Source organism: Astatotilapia calliptera, chromosome 22 (genome assembly GCF_900246225.1).
Source record: "Astatotilapia calliptera chromosome 22, fAstCal1.2, whole genome shotgun sequence".
Lineage (NCBI taxonomy): Eukaryota > Metazoa > Chordata > Actinopteri > Cichliformes > Cichlidae > Astatotilapia > Astatotilapia calliptera.
In genome coordinates this window covers 5,178,525-5,198,762 of record NC_039322.1, presented here as the reverse complement: position 1 = coordinate 5,198,762, position 20,238 = coordinate 5,178,525, and the positions used below count along the sequence as shown (strand labels likewise).

The 20,238-nt window shown below is 40.2% G+C and overlaps 1 protein-coding gene across 2 annotated transcripts in view; it reads left to right on the top strand.

Moving 5' to 3' along the window:
• LOC113015191 (major histocompatibility complex class I-related gene protein-like) overlaps positions 1 to 20,238 on the top strand; it is a 74,417-nt gene that overhangs the window by 50,512 nt on the left and 3,667 nt on the right. Inside the window, exons 1-3 of one of the 2 annotated variants that reach the window (XM_026157141.1) lie at positions 15,501 to 15,629; positions 17,338 to 17,598; positions 19,415 to 19,693. In XM_026157141.1, the coding sequence (XP_026012926.1) occupies positions 15,563 to 15,629; positions 17,338 to 17,598; positions 19,415 to 19,693 (607 nt within the window). In that variant the 5' untranslated portion in view covers positions 15,501 to 15,562. Of the gene's footprint in view, positions 1 to 15,500; positions 15,630 to 17,337; positions 17,599 to 19,414; positions 19,694 to 20,238 lie in introns of those variants that run through there. The other variant, XM_026157140.1, reaches the window with a different exon arrangement.

The window sequence follows — 20,238 nt, the reverse complement described above, 5'->3', positions numbered from 1 at the left end:
TTGACAATTTGCATATGATGAAGGAACTGACCTCACAGCCCATTGTTCATTCAGTGGGCTGGTTTCAGCTATTGTGTAAATGTACTGTTTATAAGATTGGGGAAACCTGCAGTCAGCTGAGACTGAAGAAGTCACTTGGATGAGTGACGAAATGTTTCTCCCACTGAAAACTCTACATCCAGATGAACAGAATCAACCTTTTGGGAACACCACACTTTATAGACTTGTGCTTTCCAGAATGGTCGCCTGAATCAGGTAGAGTATAAAAGAAGCCCACCTGCTTTTAGAGGGGTTGGGTTCTTTGGCATGTGTTGGCACGTAAACTCATACTTTATTTAATAAAGACTACCAGAACTAACAGAAAGTCTTAAAATCCAACATTATATTTTAATTTTTATATGTAAATACATAATATCCAGTCTGTAGCCTTTCGGTTTAGACAATAATACATAAATATTGCCTCTTTATTTGTTTTTTTTTGTTTTTTAAATAAAATTCAACATTTCTGATTTTAGGAATTGATCGTTTCATTATTTTATCATTGCAGCAACGTTGCAGAAAGAGAAGAACACACAGCTATTCCAGCTGATTTTGCTGGAATAGGTTTCCAGATGAATTTGTGGGTGGATTAATAATTGCATCTGGATTACTTGGGGAAGTTATTTGTATATGAGTGTAAACACGAGCATAATTTAAATTACTTTTAAAATGGATTTAGTAAGAATGTGATTAAGTATAAATAACTTCAGAAAATATGTGATAATTGGTGTGACACAAATATACATGATTTGGATTAGACGGCCTACAGTGACGTAGTGGTTAAAGACACAGAGCCCACAGACTACACACCACTAGCTCTTTGTTTCTGAGGTCATTCTGCCTGATAAGTCTCACTTTCCAAAGAAAACCTAAGTTCCCTTTTTTTGCCTGGTTACTATTAAGATGCAGCCAGCTTTGAATTCCTATTGGTCAGAGAGGAGCTACTGCGCATGCGGCAGTTTCATTTTCACTGTGGCGGAGTCTAAACAATAAAGATATATTTCTTTTCCTTCTTTGTTACAGTCAGGTGTATTACCACCACCCACTGAATTCTGCTGCTGACTCACATCTCAAAACTCCAAATCTTATAAATGAGAGCGAGAGAGAAATAAATTTATTGGATATTGTGGCAAATCCTACTCAAAAAACAAATTAAAAAATGTCAGACGAGGACAAGAGAAACAGAACTAGTAAAAAGTCTTAAAATCCCAAAACATACAACATTGTTTTTATATTCCAAATGTATAATATTATGTCTGTAACCCTTGGATTCAGGCAATAATACTTAAATATTGTGGTTTATGTGTTTTCATACATAGTTCTACATTGCTAAAGTTTTCTCATGTTAATCATTATTAGCTTCATTTCTTTATCATTGCAGCAATGTTGCAAAACCAGGAAGACAAAAAGCCTTGAAGACCTGGCGCTTAAATTAGATAACAGCCTCTTTGTTTGTGTGCCAACGCTTGCAAATCAAACCAGATCCAGCTTCATAAACACAAAAACGAAACCTAACAGAGTCATCACGTGGTTTCTCAGAAAGCGGCACAGATGGAGTGCTGTTTGAGTCCAGTGGCGGCGCTCTAACACCGTGAATGATCAGAAGATTTGTTGAGGCTTATGTCATTTCTTTGTTTGCAAGTCACAGCCCAGAAGAGCATCAGCTGGGTGTGTCACAGTGACTATACACACACCAGTATCTGTGTGAGGGTGATGCTGTGTGAATCTAAGTTTAGGAGGGTCACAAAGAAACACAACCTGAGGTGTGTTGTGTTTTTATAATCTCTCAAAATAAAAACACAAAATGCATCATAACTCTGTCTGATTTTAGGTGGATTCATTTGTTCTGGTGTGAAAAGCATGTCAGAAGCACAATATACTTCTTCCCACTTTAAAGACAGGAGAAATTAAAGAATGACAGAAGCTGTAAGTTTACATATGGAGGTAAATTAAAAGATAAAGAGGCAAATCTCAAATTTAAAAGATGTGATGTTGCTGGAAGCTAAATGAGATCACTCACTTTGTTCATTTGTTCTTTGACATTTCACGTTCTCTGAATTCATCTTAAAAACCTGCTCGTTTTCTCTACATAATTAAAGCTTTAGTTCATCGTCATCATGTTATAATGCTGAAAACAACCTCTGTTGAACTGGCTACTTTGCTGCTTTTCTGAGATAAAATATGAGAATCTCTGAATATCGGGCACCTTTACTCTGACTGCTTTCTCCTCACATTGCAGCATTTAGTGTCTAACCTTACCCAAAGTTATTAAGTGTATACGTTTTTCATCACTACGTGTTTTTCTCTGGTCTGTCTATCCCAATATTTTAGAAATAAAATCTTTTCTTTTTTGCTTTGGTTTTTATATTTGACAGCTTTGTTGACTTTTCTAGACTTTAAATCATATTATAAGCTCATGAAATACAACAGTTACAAGCACATTACACCTCTGAGTATGTTCTAGTTAAAGAGTCAGCATTATCTGATCTTGACCTCTTCTCATGTTTTCAGTGTGCAGGCTTTCATGTCACAAACTCTCAGGTTAAACAGAGGTGGTGACCCCTGTGGTTTGCCAAGCTTTAAACTGCTGAACTGTATTTAATGGACCTCAAACAGATAACACTGTCTAAAATTTATTTGTAAGCAGTATTTATACTATAAATACTGCTTACAAATCAATAATCTCTTAAACTTCAATTATAATAAATATAAATCTTTTACTTATTTTGGTGCTTCGTGACTTTTATTTAAGCGTGATTTTGACTGCAAGACTTTTACCTGTAAAAACGTGTTTTTACTTTGGTATATTGTTGGATGCTAGTTTGTGGAACAATTCTTTTACACTTCTTTCACTTTGACTTTATCCCAAAAACGCGCATTTTAGGTTAACTGGTGATTAAATGAAGCATAGGTGTGGATGTGAGAGTGTATGGTTGCTCTTTCTCTCTCTCTGGGCGAGACCTGTTAGGGTGTACCTTATCTCTTGTCCCAAATCAGGTGGAATAGGTTGCAAGCTAAATTTGTGGGTGGATGAATAATTGTATCTGGATTGCTCTGGGAACTCAAGGTTAATTGCATAGTTGTGTAAACATGAGCATAATTTAAACTACTTTTAAAATGGCATTAGCAAGAATATGATTAAGTACAAATAACTTCAGAAAATATGTGATAACAGCTGTGACACAAATATACATGACTGGTATGTGTCTTTAATCATTACGTCACTTTAGGTCTCTGATCAAAATCACAGATTACGCGCTACTAGCTCTTTGTTTCTGCCTGAAGCGTTTCACTTTCCAAAATAAATTAGTAAATAAATAAACCTCGGTTCTCTCATTTTGCCTGGTTACTGGTGAGGCGCATCCAGCTTTGAATTCCTATTGGTCAGAGAGGAGTCACTGCGCGTGCGGACTCAGAGGCTGTAGTTTCATTTTGTGGCAAAATTCAAACAATAAACGGTTGTATTAATTTTTTCTTCTTATGTTGAGAGAATTGAATTGAAGATGAGGACGTTTATGATGCTGCTTCTTTACTGGACAGCGTCTGTGTCTGCAGGTAAGCTTCATAAAATGAAACTGTTCTTTAGAGATAGTGTTGCTCTCAGGTGGCTCAGGTGTTACTGTAAACAGACTCTCGGCTTCCACATATTCAAGATTCAAAGTTTATTTTTATTTCGCACTTTGTTTGTTTTTGTTGTTGTTGTTGTTGTTGTTTTTTTACAGAAGTACAAAGGCTTCAACAAAATGTTGCTTCTCATCAGCCTCCACGCTACAATGATCAGTAAAAGAAATAAAATACAGTAATAACAAATCTAAAATAAGGATTGTTAGTGCAAAGTCTTCAAGCATCCTACTGGTTCTGCAGCTGATGCTCCGTCTCCTCTTTCCAGATGCTGGAGTGAGAACAGGCCGTGAGAGGGCTGGTTTGGGTCCCTGATGTTTGTTTGTAGCTGTTTGCAGAAAGCCTACAAACAGCTACAAACATCAAAACCTAAATGAGTGTTGGTTTACAAATTATTTTTGTTGAAATTAAATTTCTAATTGTAGAAGAAGAAAAATTTAAGCTGCTCATAATGTTTTATGGTGTAAGTTGTAATCTGCACAATACTAAAAAAAAATTATTTTACTGGCAGCCTATGGTCAGGTTAATGCCATAATAAGGACTGCAAATCATTACTGATACATCATGAAAGTATAACCAAACCAAAATGACCTACAAACAACAGTTTTTACAAAACAATATTGTAGTTACAAAATGTAAGTTTTTAATATAAGATGATCAGAAAAGATAAAACATTGATTCATAAATCTTTTTTTTTGTATTTATAGAGGAGACACTACCCACATAGCAAAATTGGTATGGCCCGGATCTGTCCCACACAATGTGCTTACACGTGGCCCACATACCGCAAAGAATGACGGCGGTTTGGTGGCCCAGATCTGGTTCGCCAGAGGTGGCCCACACATGGGCCAGCACAAGGCCAGTTGCAGACACACTGGTGCTCCTTTGCTGGCCCAGAAGAGTTTCAACTCTGGCCCCAGATGTCAGCCTAATGTGTACCTTAATTAAGCCATGTAATAAAAACATGTGCATGATAGTGCAAAAGTAACATGACAAAACTCTGTTCAGACAGTGAATGAACAGATTCTTATACAACGCTTTTCACGTTCCCAGATTATTGAAAGTGGTCTATACAACATGTCACATTCACCCAACCACACGCTTTCTCTAAACTGAGTGCTTCCTAACTACATTCACACTCTTGACACGCAGACTGGAGGAGCCAGGGATAAAACCGCTAACCTTCTGAGCAGTAGGTGACCTGCTCTACCTCCTGAGTTACAGCCACCCACTGGCAAAAATGAGTAAACCGTCACTAGGTTTTGTATAGTGTACACTACAAACCTGTCAAACCTGTATTTGAAACGTTGGCTACTACAGCAGTGTAGTATTGCAACATGGCATTTGGGTCTCCTAACTAAAATAGGAAAATAGGAACATAAATAGTGCCATCATTGCCAGACCTGACCCACATCTGGTTGACATACACCCTGCCATGACACCAGTCAGTCAGAAGTGCCAGCTCGATGCCGGATCCGGGCCAGACCCGTTTTCTGTGAGCCTGAGCCACATACACCAAACCACAATCGGGCCAGATGTGGCATGCCATCACATAAACAGCGCCATCTATGCCAGGCCTGGCCCATACCTGGATGACATACGTCTTATCATGCCAGAAGTCAGCCAGCAGTGCCGGCTTCACACCAGATCCGGGCCAGACCTGCTTGCTATGTGCAGGGCTGGACTGGGACAAAAAATCGGCCCGGGCATTTTGACTAGAGACCGGCCCACCAGGATAAAGATTGAAAATGTGACGTCATTCAGGGGTAAAACCGCAAAGGATTCTGGGAACTTGTGGCAAGAGGTACTAGCGATAAAAAGAAACCCAAAAAATGCCAAGAAGCTGTTGTATTATTAACTGCAATAGCTGGTCGCATGACAGCCACGGGAAGCCGACGGGTAAAGAGATCGTTTTTTTTTTTATCGGATTACGTCGCTGAAGAGAAATTTTTTAAGCCATGTTTCCGAAGTAAGAGCCGACGGATGGTCTGGATATACCAAATATAACGTCTCAGAACACTCCAGCTCACATGTTAGTCTGCTCCAAGCATTCCCACAAAGGTCAGAGTTTTGTTGTAGTTAATGCGTCATTTTTCTTAACATAATTGGTGATATAGGTTACAAGCAAGTCTGGCGCTGAACAGAAATTGTCGCGCTATGCTCCTTTATTTATTGTGCATAAATAGTAAATTATCCTGACACAATATTGCGTTTCGCTTCTGTTATTATGGTACATTGACAAAAACATATACTTTTATTCACAGGATAAAACAGTTTTTTTGTATCACTAATTGCCCAGTGCGATTACAGCATACAATATTATTGTCACTGCTACATTTCTGTGATGCTACCAGAAATTATTTCCACTACTAATTAATTACCGTTGAGCTCAAAGGTCCTATTAATAAACGGTTAACGAATGTGTATTTATGAGGACGATTTGTGAGACTGGTAAACTTATGATATGTACGATGGTCTTTCGTTCTACACGGTGCATTTCAAGGTCCTGCACCCATCTGTCGGTAAACTGTACCTGGGCTTGTTGCAGTGATCTGAAGTTACTAAACTTCACGAGTGTATGCACTCACTCCAAGAACCTTATAATTATAAATTTGAGCGTGGTGAAAGTTGAGCAGCACGCTGACGTCTTTTGTCCACTCTGGGTGCTCGTAAGGGTCTGACCCTTTCACTCCTTTGATTTTTTCCTCGTATTTTTCTTTGTCTTTTCGTCGAGTCTGTCTTTGTATGGACCGGCATTGTTCTCCTTTTGTTTTGTACATTCCTTTTTTGTGCGGCAAAGAAAAAACAAGAAGGTATTGGAACCGGAGAATGAACGTTTTGCGGTGCTGCAAACGCTTGCATTTGATGCGGTACTTGGATTGTTTTGCCACGAGTTCCCGGCATGCAATGCGCGAAAATCACGTGATTGCTAAACAAGGGGGCGGGTGCATCCAGCCTCCTCGGCTGTAATTGGTCCAGCCCAGAGTCGATCATGACCAATTGGCCAATCCAACACCTTTCATTATATATACCCTTCCTAAAAAAAAAAAATCCATCGGCCCATAAAAACAAAAAATCGCCAGCGGCCCACCGGGCAAATGCCCGGTATGCCCGATGGCCAGTCCAGCTATGGCTATGTGGGTATAGTTTTTTTATTTTGAAAATGTGCTGATTTTTAAAGCTGTTTCTCACTACATTAAATATTTCTTACAGTGACCCACTCTATGAAGTATTTCTACACTTGGGATTGTCACGGTTTGCCAGGGCAAGCCGTGGGGATGTGGGGGAAAGGAGGACCCAGAACGCTGGACTCTTCACTGCAAGTGGTGCGTTTATTTACAGTGCGAAAATGACAATAAATCCCCGTGCTTGCCCTTTACTCCCATGTCGTGTCTTCTTCTTCTCCTCCTGAGGAAAACAATAGAGACAGCCGTTAAAACACTGAATCCCAGCAGACATACACTCACTGACTTTTAAACTAAACTAGAAGACTGACATGAAGTCTAACACAATAATCCCACACCAGTGGAAGCTCCATCACTCTCCTAAATTGCTCCCCCGACGAGCCCAGATCAGCAGCAGGTGTGTGGCAAGGACTTCGGGTGTGGCCAGTCCCCTAGCAGGGCCACACCCACCAGGCCTGAAGGTGGCTGTTGTTATGGTAAGGATTTATCCAATAGTTAAGGCAGCACCCTCTGGCGGTTGGGCCATGTATTGTATGTTGCAGTTTGGCAATAAACGGAGTCGCCACGTTAAGACAGAGCTGTCCCAGTGTCGTTTATGGCGTTGCTATTAAAGTCACGAGAGCTACCAAAACATGGTGTCAGAAGTGCTCGGGAGAGAAGAAGAACATAACGGAACACGGAAACTTCCTCACCGGAGAGAACTCGCCCTGCAAGTTTGCATTAACAGCCACAGTAAGAGCTAAGCTAACAAATTAACAAACGCTAACTAGCATCTCGCGACTAGCAGCATGGCAGCCGCGCCAGCAGCCTTCCAAGTATCACCGCCGCCGAAGTTCGACTTTTCAAAGCCGGAAGAGTGGCCGAAATGGATCCGACGCTTCGACAGGTTCAGGATAGCATCCGGACTCGAGCTACAATCGGACGAAAACCAGGTTAACACTCTGATATATACAATGGGTGATGAAGCGGAAGATGTGATCACTTCACTGAACCTAAACGACGAGGAGGCGAGTGAGTACCACATTCTCAAAGACAAACTTGAAGCACACTTTGTCGTCAGAAGAAACGTTATCTTTGAACGAGCAAAATTCAACCAAAGGCAGCAAGAAGCAGGCGAAACCGCAGACGGGTTTATTACATCTCTATACACCTTGGCAGAGCATTGCGGCTACGGGCAGCTACACAGCGAAATGATAAGAGACAGACTCGTTGTCGGAATAAGAGACAAGAGACTCTCGGAGCAACTACAAATGGATGCGGAGCTCACATTAGAAAAAGCAGTGATACGGATTCGCCAAAGTGAACTTGTTAAGAAACAACAGGATCTTCTTAAAAACAACTTCAAGCAGGAGAATCTTTGCAACGTGGACATCGTTAAAGCAAAAACGAAACACTTCAAACCACGAAAGACTGTACCACAAACCACGGAGAGGAATGTGAAAAGCCAATGCAACCGATGTGGAAAGACACCCTTTCACAGCAAACACCAGTGCCCAGCCAGAGAGGTACTCTGCAATCAGTGCAAAAAGAAAGGTCACTACGCAAGAGTATGTAGGTCTGGGGCAGTGGGAGAAATACGTGCAGCGGGTGGTAACAGAGAAGAAAGAGAAATAGCATTTCTGGGAACAGTAGCCTCAGATAGAACAGAGGATGCGTGGTTGACTAAAGTAAAAGTTAACAATGCAGACTGCTGGCTAAAAATTGATACAGGAGCGGACGTAACCGTCTTGCCTGAAAAAGAGTACAACACTCTAGCACAAAAACCGCAGCTGCAACCCACAGATCTGAAACTATATGGGGTGGGAATGTCTCCATTAACAGTTAGAGGGAAATTTACTGCTAACTTGAGCACTCCAAGCAAAGCTACAGTACAGCCTGTGTATGTAGTAGCAGACCTGACACAAGGATTACTAAGCCGCATAGCGAGCGTAGCACTCGGGTTAGTGGCTAGAATAGAAACTGTGTCACTCACTTCAGTAGAAACAGTGAAGCAGCAGTTTCCAACACTATTCAGTGGGTTAGGCCGGATGGCGGGGGAATACAAAATTGAGCTTAAAGCAGACGCCAAACCGTTTGCCCTGTCAACTCCAAGAAGAGTCCTGCTTCCCCTGTTACCCAAAGTCAAAAGAGAGCTTGCTCGTATGGAAGAGTTAGGTGTAATCTCCAGAGTAGAGCAGCCTACCGACTGGTGTGCAGGAATGGTTCCAGTACCTAAACCAAACAGAGATGAAGTGCATGTGTGCGTGGACTTGACCAAACTAAATAATTCTGTGAAAAGAGAAAGACACATGTTGCCATCAGTTGAGCACACCCTAGGACAGCTAGAGGGCGCAAAGTTGTTCTCAAAACTCGACGCTAACTCAGGGTTTTGGCAAATACCTTTGTCCAAACAGTCAGCTCTTCTCACAACCTTCATCACGCCATTCGGAAGGTTCTGTTTTAATAGACTTTGTTTTGGCATATCTTCGGCCCCCGAACACTTCCAAAAACGAATGTCTCAGCTTTTAGAGGGGCTGGAAGGAGTCGTCTGCCAGATGGATGACATTCTGGTTTATGCTGACACACAAACCCAGCACGACAAGAGACTGATCGCAGTCCTGGAACGGCTCACAAAAGCAGGCTTGACATTGAAAAGCGAGAAATGTGAGTTTGCAAAGACATCAATCAAGTTCCTCGGACAGATCATTGACACTACAGGAGTCAAAGCAGACCCAGAAAAAGTGAAAGCGGTCAGCAACATGGAGGCACCCACCGATGTGGGTGGAGTGAGACGATTCCTAGGAATGGTTAATCATCTAGGCAAGTACCTTCCCCACTTAGCAGAGAAAACACAGCCGTTGAGAGAACTACTCAGTACCAAAAACATGTGGTGTTGGAGTGAGGCTCAACAAACAGCGTTTGACAACATTAAGGCAGAACTGAGTAAACCACCGAACTTGGCACTCTACAACCCCAAAGCACAAACGACAGTATCAGCTGATGCATCCTCCTATGGACTAGGAGCGGTGCTACTTCAGAAACAAGAGGATGACGCAACCAAACCAGTGGCCTTCGCTTCAAGAGCATTAACCCCCACGGAACAGAGGTACGCTCAAATAGAGAAGGAAGCGTTAGCCATAACCTGGGCATGTGAGCGATTCTCTGATTTTCTTATAGGCATTGAGTTCCATGTTGAGACAGATCACAAGCCTTTAGTACCACTTTTGGGCTCCAAGAACTTAGACGAACTGCCACCACGAGTACAAAGACTGAGAATGAGATTAATGCGGTACTCTTTCACCATCTCACATGTCCCAGACAAACACATCGCAACTGCAGACGTGCTGTCCAGAGCACCAGAAAAAACTGTTTGTGACGAGACATTAAGAGACGAAATGAACCTGTATGCACATCAGGTGATTTCAGGTCTTCCTGCAACAGAGGAGAGACTACAACAAATAAGAGAGCAGCAAGACAAAGACGAAACACTAAAACAAATCAAACTCTACTGCAAGAATGGCTGGCCGGACAAACTCAAAATACCAGGTCCATGTTTCCCATACCACCAGCATGCAGGGGACCTGACTGTTGAAAATGAACTTCTCCTAAAAGGTATGCGTATGTCTCTATTAAACAAGTTCGGCTCTCTGTCAGGTTACAAAATAAATCTTCTTAAAAGTGAATGTTTCCCCATAAATTCTTTAAGTCTTACACTTAAACAATCTGACATTCCTTTTAGACTTAGCCCTGCCGGCTTTAAATATTTGGGAGTTAACGTGACTCGTACTTTGTCTTCTCTATACTCTTCCAATTTCTCCCCTTTAATGACTCAAATTCAATCAGATTTTCAGAGATGGAAATCGCTACCTTTGTCCCTAATTGGTCGGATCAATGCTGTAAAGATGAACATTTTGCCTCGATTGTTATTTCTGTTTCAGAATATTCCTATATTTTTACCTAAAGCTTTTTTCAAAAAGTTAGACCAGCTAGTTACATCGTTTTTGTGGGGAGGGAAACATCCCAGTGTGAGGAAATCATTATTACAGAGACTGACATTTGATGGTGGTCTTGCCTTGCCTAACTTTTTATTTTACTATTGGTCCTCTCATGTTCACAAATTGACCCATTGGCTTGAATCTCAAGAACTGCTGTGGTGCAAACTGGAACGCCTGTCGTGCACTTCCTCATCCTTAGAAGCTTTATTGTTCTCTCCACTACCACGTAAGCCTTCTCATTTCACCCAAAATCCCGTGGTACAGTCTAGTCTAAGGGTCTGGTCACAACTCAGGAGTCATTTTAAGTACATCTCTGCGTCAGTACACATGCCCATCACGCAGAACCATCTGTTTACTCCTGGCCTCATTGATGGTACCTATGTACAGTGGAAGCATCATGGTATTAATACGTTTAAGGATCTCTATAAAGATGGTACTTTCTTAACTTTTTTAGACCTGTGTTCAGAAACAAATCTTCCGGCTACCAATCTATTCCGTTATTTTCAGGCACGGCATTGCACTTCTGCTCTCTTCCCCTCCTACCCTCTTCTTCCTAATGTCCAACCGTGGGAGGAATTCTTATCCCTTAAACCCAATAAGAAGTCAATTATATCTTTAATATATAAACAACTTATGGATTTAAATCTCCATTCAGTTGCTAAAATTAGGGGGGCTTGGGAGCGGGAGTTAGGAGTACTTTTTCGGATCAGCAATGGGAGAAAGCAGTATCCAATGTCTGTTATAGTACGTCCTGTGCCAGGTTACAACTTATCCAGTTCAAGGTGTTGTACAGGGTTTACTATTCAAAGTCTCGTCTGTCTGAGATTTACCCACAAGTGATGGATCAGTGTGAGAGATGTCATGCCACCCCATGTGACCTAGGCCATATGTTCTTTCTGTGCCCAAGACTCCATGGCTTCTGGAGTCAGTATTCAGTTATTCTTTCCAAGGCTCTTGGAACCCAAATCTGCATGGACCCTTTTCTAGCTGTTTTTGGGCTTCCAGTCAACACTGGTCTAACCGACCCTACACATTTCCAAATTTTAGCCTTTACATCACTTTTGGCTAGACGTTGCATCTTACTCCTTTGGAAATCTTCAAAGCCACCTTCAGTTTCTTTTTGGTTTAGAGATGTGATGTCATTTCTTAAATTGCAAAAGATAGGCCTTGTGGCGAAGGGCAAATACAGAGAATTTTATCGTATCTGGGGCCCCTTCGTAGACTATTGCAAGTCATTAAACGCTCTACCTGCTGATTAATATCATATCTCTTCCCCCCCCTTTTTTTTTTTTTTTTTTTGTGTGTTTCGGGGTTTGTTGTTTGTGTTTGTTTTGGGTTTCTTATTAGGTTTTGTTTTGTTTGTTTATTTAAGCGTGTGTGTGGGTGTGTGTGTGTGTGTGTGTGTGTGTGTGTGTGTGTGTGTGTGTGTGTGTGTGTGTGTTATCGTATCTGTTCATGTAAGAAAAACTAAAAAAATATGTGAGGGGAACAGATTGTATTGTCATTGTAAACCACTGTACACTTGTCTCTCAATAAAAATATGAAAAAAAAAAAAAAGGTATGCGTATAGTTATTCCAAAAATATTACAAAAAGATGTTTTGACACGACTGCACACAGGTCACCAGGGCATTGTAAAGTCCAGGGAACGAGCCAAGCAGTCGGTATGGTGGCCAGGACTGAGCTCTCAACTACAACAGCTGGTAGCAGAATGTGAGACGTGTGCAAAGGTGAGACAGCAACCCAGAGAAACACTCATGCCAACTGAGTTTCCTACACGGCCGTGGGAGTTAGTTGGTGCTGATCTTTTTGAGTGGAGTAACAGCCAGTATTTGGTTGCAGTGGACTATTTCTCATGATACATAGAAATAGCTAAGCTGTCCTCTACCACATCAGCAGCAGTGATTGACCACTTAAAGTCCATATTCGCACGCCACGGCATTCCAACAGAGTTAAGGTCGGATAATGGTCCACAATTCTCCTCAGAACACTTCCAAAAGTTTGCTTCAGAGTGGGACTTTGCCCACACCACTTCCAGCCCGAGATTCCCTCAGAGCAATGGTGAGGCTGAAAGAGCAGTGAGAACAGTAAAGAGCTTCTGATGGGGAGGAAACTTCGTACCACAGTTCCCATACTTCCATCCTGCCTCAACCCAGGCTGGACAAACATCACTAAACTGAGAGAGAGAGAAGGGAAGGAGAGAGAAAAACAGTGGAAATGGTTCAACAACAGGCACAGAGCACAAGACCTCACAGGACTACACCCAGGAGATCAAGTCTGGATCACAGACATGAAAACAAATGGAACTATATCAGGCAGAGCAGAGACGCCGCGTTCTTACCTTGTTGAGACCCCGAGAGGACTTCTACGTCGAAACAGGAGCCATCTCATCACACTAAAAGAGACCAAGACGGAACCGACAGAACAGCAAATCCCTGTCATACCAGAAGACAGCAGCAGCCCGGTTTCGAACCAGGCACAGCAGTGTCTTACACCACCGTATGACCGGATTACTGAAAAAAGATATCCCACCAGAGACAGAAACCCACCGAGGTACCTTAAAGACTTTGAAGTAGGTAGTAGGTACTCTCGAGCACCTGAGTGACCAGCCAGGGGCAGAATAATCCCCTCACTCAGCGGAAGGATTGGGAAGTCTACCCCACCTTCATAGTTGGATAAGTTCACCCAGTTAAATAAAATAATTGTTATAAAGTGGAAACAATAAATGTCCGTTACAGAATAAAAGTTAATGTAACAGCATTGAAATATTCAGCTACAAGTTAAGTTGCAGTGAATGTAGTGTTGACATAAATGTGGATTAGCACAGGAAACATTATGGTTATAATGTACTCAGAAAGGGGGATGTTATGGTAAGGATTTATCCAATAGTTAAGGCAGCACCCTCTGGCGGTTGGGCCATGTATTGTATGTTGCAGTTTGGCAATAAACGGAGTCGCCACGTTAAGACAGAGCTGTCCCAGTGTCGTTTATGGCGTTGCTATTAAAGTCACGAGAGCTACCAAAACAGCTGTGACTTGGCCACAGAAAACACATGCACAAACACACACACACACACACACACACCTGCCTACATACAAATGTGGACAGAGAACAGTAGCAGTGCAGATGAAACACACACCTAATAATAATAATAATAATAGCCCACACTGCTCACGGACCCCGAGTCCACAGGGATGATTGATGAAGTTCAGATGATTCGTTATGACAGCAGCACCAGGAGAGCTGAACCCAAACAGCAGTGGATGAACGATGCAGCAGATACACAGCACTGGGAGAGGAACACTGCGTTTTTCCCTCCATTAATAATTTAAAGCAGCGCTTCAACCAAACCGGAGGTTTGTTGATGTTTTTACTGACACGTGCTGTTAATGTTTTTTTGTTTGTTTTTGCACTACATTGAAAATTTATCATTTAGATCACAGTCCGACTCCGAACTCTTGTTTAGATGCTATTAACTTGCCTTGACCACAGTGGCTTAGTCTTGAACCAAATACTCAGTTAGATGGTCAAAGGAAAATTAATCAACAGCAGGTTTGATGATTAAATCATAATGAAAGTATTTCATCCAACTAAACTCCAAATATTTACAGGTTCCTGTTTTTTCTGCAATTTCTCAGTTAATCGATTAAACTGTCATGGACACTGGAAAGGATTGGACTCAAGAGTGTGAGACTCAAAGGTTCAGTGACATTGTGTTTATTTACGGTGAAGGCAAAACAGGGTTACAAACAAAAGGAATGATTGCTAGCTGTCCAGGGTGCCAGCACAAACAGATCCACAGATAGTCTCTCTCTCCAGGGAAAACTCTCTTGGAAAGTCACTCAGACAAACTCAGGATTCCTGTGCTGTACTTCTGTCGTGACCTTGTCAGTTACCTGTTAGTTACTGTTCTCAGTACTTTACCTTGTTTGTTTCCGTTCCTGTTGCCACTGATTTTCAGTCCACTTCAACAACTTCAGCAAATGTTTGTTTGTGAGAAGCTGCTAGTAACAAATTTCTCAAAAATACAATTTAAAATGAGTTGTCTCTTTGTTATGACACGATGCGGGTGGACCATGGGAGCAGAACACACAGACATGTTTTGGACACAGTGCAGGGGGTTACACAAACAAAGGTGACACAAACAACACAATTCTGGCGCCGTGAGGAAGTGCTCGAACGGTCTACGGAAAAAGGAGAGTAGAGATGAGTGCCAGTGTACGGGGAAGCAAAAGCGCTTACTTGTCACGACCTGATTACTAGCCCGGGCTGACGAGGAGCCGGTGTTCTGGGAATCCATCCTACCTCAGCATGTCTGCGCTGGTCCAGTCGACCCGCCATCTGCACCGGGAGGGGACAAGCATCGAAGGCGTTTGGAAAGGGAGGGGGGATGAGTGTCAGTGTATGTGTGTGCGTTTAAAATGAATACAAATCACTCCACTGAGAAACTTAACAAGGTTTTATCCACTGAATAGAAAATAAATTATACAGTGTATACGCGACATAACATGAACTACACCTGTCATAACATAAAAATTTATAAAGACCAGATGAAACTAAACTTCCCTTCGTGATAAACTGGTTCATATGAGATATTTTACTTTCAGTTTCGTTGATTTAAGTGACGTTTACTCTCAGAGTAAATCCCTATTGGCTCTGATCGAGGCTAATGGTGACGTTTCTCCTGGTTCTCCATTTTAGCTTTTTCTGGACAAGCGAACGCATAAAGTCTGTTAAATGTTTGGATGTTTATGGTCACAATGAAGGCTTTCATCTTCTTTCTTCTCCTGGAAATACATGGGCTAGCGGCAGGTCAGTTTGACTGTTATATTTTTGTCTTTTTCTATGTCAGATTTATGGAATTTGAAAGACAAATGGACGGACTGTTTGCTCCCCTGAAAGTTCCTGTACGCTAAACATTTAGTTGTAATGGATCCTAGTAGAAAATGTCAATGTTTAGAAACAATCGATTATATTATACAGATAATTAAATCGTCTGTTTATCTCTTCAATACCTAATAATAAACATTAAAGTTTAGATGAAGGCAAAGATTAAAACAAGGCGACTTATGTCCCAAACTATTTGATGATTTCCGGGTTTAAACCGTTCGTGATGCATTTTTAAGCGTTGTGACTCTGCTGTCTCTCCAAACAGTCCAACAAATAAAACATCAGTGAGGAGGTCTGATGATAATCTGGTGACAGTAATTAAAACGTTTATTTTAAAAACTAAGTAGCATTTTAATTTTCATGAGGGTTTAAAACATTTTCACACAACAGCTGCTCATTAAAGTTAACTAAAGTTCATTTAAGTATCTTTATAAATATTATTTTTATTTTACTATTATTTAAAAATTATTTGTTCAGTATATGAAGAGCCACATGTCATTTGATGCAGTCTATTAAAAGTTAAAAGACTCCTGCTTTGTATTGTCTTCAGTATTATTCACCAGTTTTATGTTTGTGAATATTTTCTGTTTGACAAACATGCGCACACATATCGTAACTAACGAGTAGTTACACCCGGATATGAAGTTCACTGTTTTTCTGGTGTTATTGCTTAATTAACAGCGCAATGAGGTGACTTTTGTTGTGACGTCTATAAATAAAATAAAATAGAATTCAATTCAATTGAGATGCAAATTAAATCATTATTACTTAATAATATCAGATAGTTTATGCATGTAAAGTGTGAGTACACTACACATACCATCACGAACTAATTTTTTGTTATCACTGCTGAATGATCAATAAGAAGCTGCAGGTGAGAAATACCAGAAAAGTTTTGCATTTTATTTCCAGCAGGGAGCGCTAATGAGAAGAGTTTTAAACTAACACAAATATTGTTGACTTTTGATAACTGAAAACTCACCTGAAAACCTGATTACAGAATAAAAGATAAAATAACAATTGCTAAGATAATATTCCCCAAATAATAGTTACCTAACATTAGCGTTGGTTTTATTGATAATATTATCGATCAAAGATATTGGAAGTAAAACTTTCTGTAACAATTTTAAGCTTAAAAAAATCTATAAAAATAATATAAACGAAGAAGAAGCATCGATATGCTTCAATCAGTTCATATAATTTGTAATCAAAAATTGAAATGCAAAAGAGAAAAACTCACTTCAGAAGTGATGCTGCGTAACAAAAGCAAAACAGATTAAAAATAATATGTATTTTGTTTAACAATGAAAGCAAAAATAAAAATATAGTTAAATTAAAACCTATAATGAGTTCAAACCATCAATTGTGAAAACTGAATTAAACCAAACTGAAGGATAAACAACGGTTTTAAAACTTTCTGTGAATAATCAGGTTCAAACTAGGTTCAGAAAAATGACATTAAAGACTGAATATCTATTCATAAATCTATTTTGTGTTTATTGAAGGGACAGCAGGATTATTACAGGAAGTCCTTAATGTGCTGTAGTTTTTCTTATTGTGTTATTTAAAAAATAAAAGAATTTATAAATCTGTGTTCCTGAGATCTCACAACATTAACTGTTTCTTACAGTGACCCACTCGCTGAAGTATTTCTACACTGGATCCTCTCAAGTCCCAAACTTCCCAGAGTTTGTGTCTGTTGGGATGGTTGATGATGTTCAGATTGAATATTATGACAGCGACACGGAGAAAATGGTGCCCAAACAGGACTGGTTTGCCAGGAACACAGATCAGCAGTACTGGGAGAGGGAGACTGATATCTCCAGGGGTCAGCAGCAGTGGTTCAAAGCCAACATTGAGATTTTAAAGCCTCGCTTCAACCAAACTGGAGGTTTGTTCATGTTTCATTTTTACTGATATTTGCTGTTAATGTTTTCAGTGTGTTTTGTTTACAGTAGTAAACAGGTTTGCACACACATTTAATATTTCATTCAGATTACGGATTAAAATTTTTGACATAATAATTCGTAATAAATGTAGAACTACAGTCTGTGAAGCTTTAATTTAATTCAAACAGCTTTAATGATCATGTTTGTATGAACTGCCATAATTTAACTGTTTAGTTGATCAAAATAATCAAATAATAAAGATAAATTCATGATATTTGAAGTTTTCGGTTAATATTTAGGATTTTTTGCCTCTGAAACCTTGATGGTTGTTTTTGCTACAATTTCTTAATAATCGATTATTCAGAAATTAATCTCCAGAAAATCAGCAGGATCTAAATAATCAGTCTGAGGTGTGTTTGTTTTACAATTATTCTGAACTAATATTTGACTTTTAATAAAAACAATCCTGGACTGAAACTCTCCTTCAGTGGAAGCTTCTAGAAAGACCTCAACATAGTCTGGTGTGTAGTTTTCCCGCAGTTATACGATTTTTTTAGAATGATAGGAGGCTGCAGAGTTTCAGAGGATGGAAACTTAAACCCAGGATCAGGATCTGAGTCTGCTGCTCAGGATCCATCTTAGTGTGTTTGTCTGTTTCTGCAGCTCACAGGAAGTCGCTCCGTGTCTCAGTTCAGACGACCCTCACAAATAATCACATGTTGTAATAAATTATAGAAAAAGAAAATATGTCAGACACCATCAACAGTAGGGCTGCACGATTAATCGTTAGAAAATCGCGATCTCGATTCATACCAGGCACGTGCAGGGGGGGGGGGGGGGGGGGGGGGGCTAGAGGGGCTTGATGCACCGAGGCGTTTCTCGTGGCTTTGAGAGCAGCGATGTTATAAAAGCAGGAATGACTCCTCTCACCTGTAGACTGTCGGCTGTCATCACAGCATCAGCAGCGCTCAGGTTCCTACTCAAAGACGCCCACAGATCTCTGTGCTACACATCCAATAATATCATTAACGTGAATGTTTTAATATTTTTAGTGCAAAATCTGATCTGGTCACAGTGCTGAAAAACACCAAAGTGTCCCAGCATGGAGTCAAATTCAAGGTCTGAGTTATTGTTTCAGTCCTCTGCTCTTAGTAAATGTAATAAAAATGACAACATGGTTGTAAAATCTTAGAGGAACCTTTTTCACCTTTTTGTCAGGTCACAGCACAAGAAATTAACTGATTTATCAAAAATTATTTCTTGCATCATCATCAATGATGACATGAAGCATTTGCTGGAGCCTGAAATGCTGTAAGTAGAACTCCAGATTAGATTAATGTCACATGATCATATTAAACAGAGACACATCTAGAAAAACCTCAGGACAGTCTGGTGTTTAGTTTCTCACAGGAAGGATTTTTTAGGACTGATGACGGCTGCAGAGTTTCAGAGGATGTAAATTTAAATCCAGAATCAGGATCTGTGTCGGCTGCTCAGGATCCAGCTTAGTGTATTTGTCTGATCCTGCAGCTCACAGGAAGTTGCTCCACCTACAGCAGCATAGATAAACTGTGCAGTGATATCTCTGCAGGCAGGACGTAGATGTGCTAACGGGAGAGAATGAATTCTGTTTTTTCCCAGTGTCCTTTTCTAAAATCTACATTGTTAATGATGATTGGTTTTAAAAATCTTCCAGTGAGACAAAAGCAGCCATAAATGTAGATCCTCTATATGTTGATCACGTCTCTGTGTCAGTATAAGACTTTAGTGCAGCCTCTCTCTGGTTCACTGCAGTCTTTGTCTCTGTGTTTTTGTCAGGTGTTCACATTGTCCAGAGGATGTACGGCTGTGAATGGGATGAAGAAACAGGTGAAGTGACTGGACATGAGCAGTTTGGTTATGATGGAGAGGACTACATAATGTTTGACCTGAAGGAACAGACGTGGGTCGCTAAAAAACAACAGGCTGTCATGACAAAGATAAAGTTGGATCATGACAGAGCTCTGACTGTTCAGAAAAAGAACTACCTCACCCAGATTTGTCCTGAGTGGCTGAAGAAGTATGTGAACTATGGGAGGAGCTCTCTGATGAGGACAGGTAAAATCTATGAGCAGAATTAGATTAAAAGTTATGTCTCAGTTTATTACTTAATATGATATTAAATTAACTTTTTCATGCATGAATTATGAAAACCTCAATCAGGGCTTTTTTTTCTTGAGTATTTTTATTCATCTTAAGGCATGAAAAAAAGATTTTTGAACTTCATTTTTTTAAACGTACTTTTCATTTTCAAAGAGTATTTTTACATGTCCACTTAGTTGTACAACAAACATTTTGACTTATGAATTTGACAAATGAATAATTAATATACACTGTGTAAAAACTATAACATAACAAAAATATATTTTTAAAATATTTTATAACAGTATAACAATATATGTAACAACTATAACCCTGCCTATGGAGTGACTCATCAGTGTCCAATGTAGTGGTTTATGTGCAAGTTTACCATCAACACTGACACAAATACAAGAAAACAGCCTTTGAATAGTTGTCCACTGTAGTGACCACTATGTGTGAAAGGGTTAATATAATTGCACTTCGCGTGGCCTTTTGACACATTTTTTAAATGTAATTTAAAT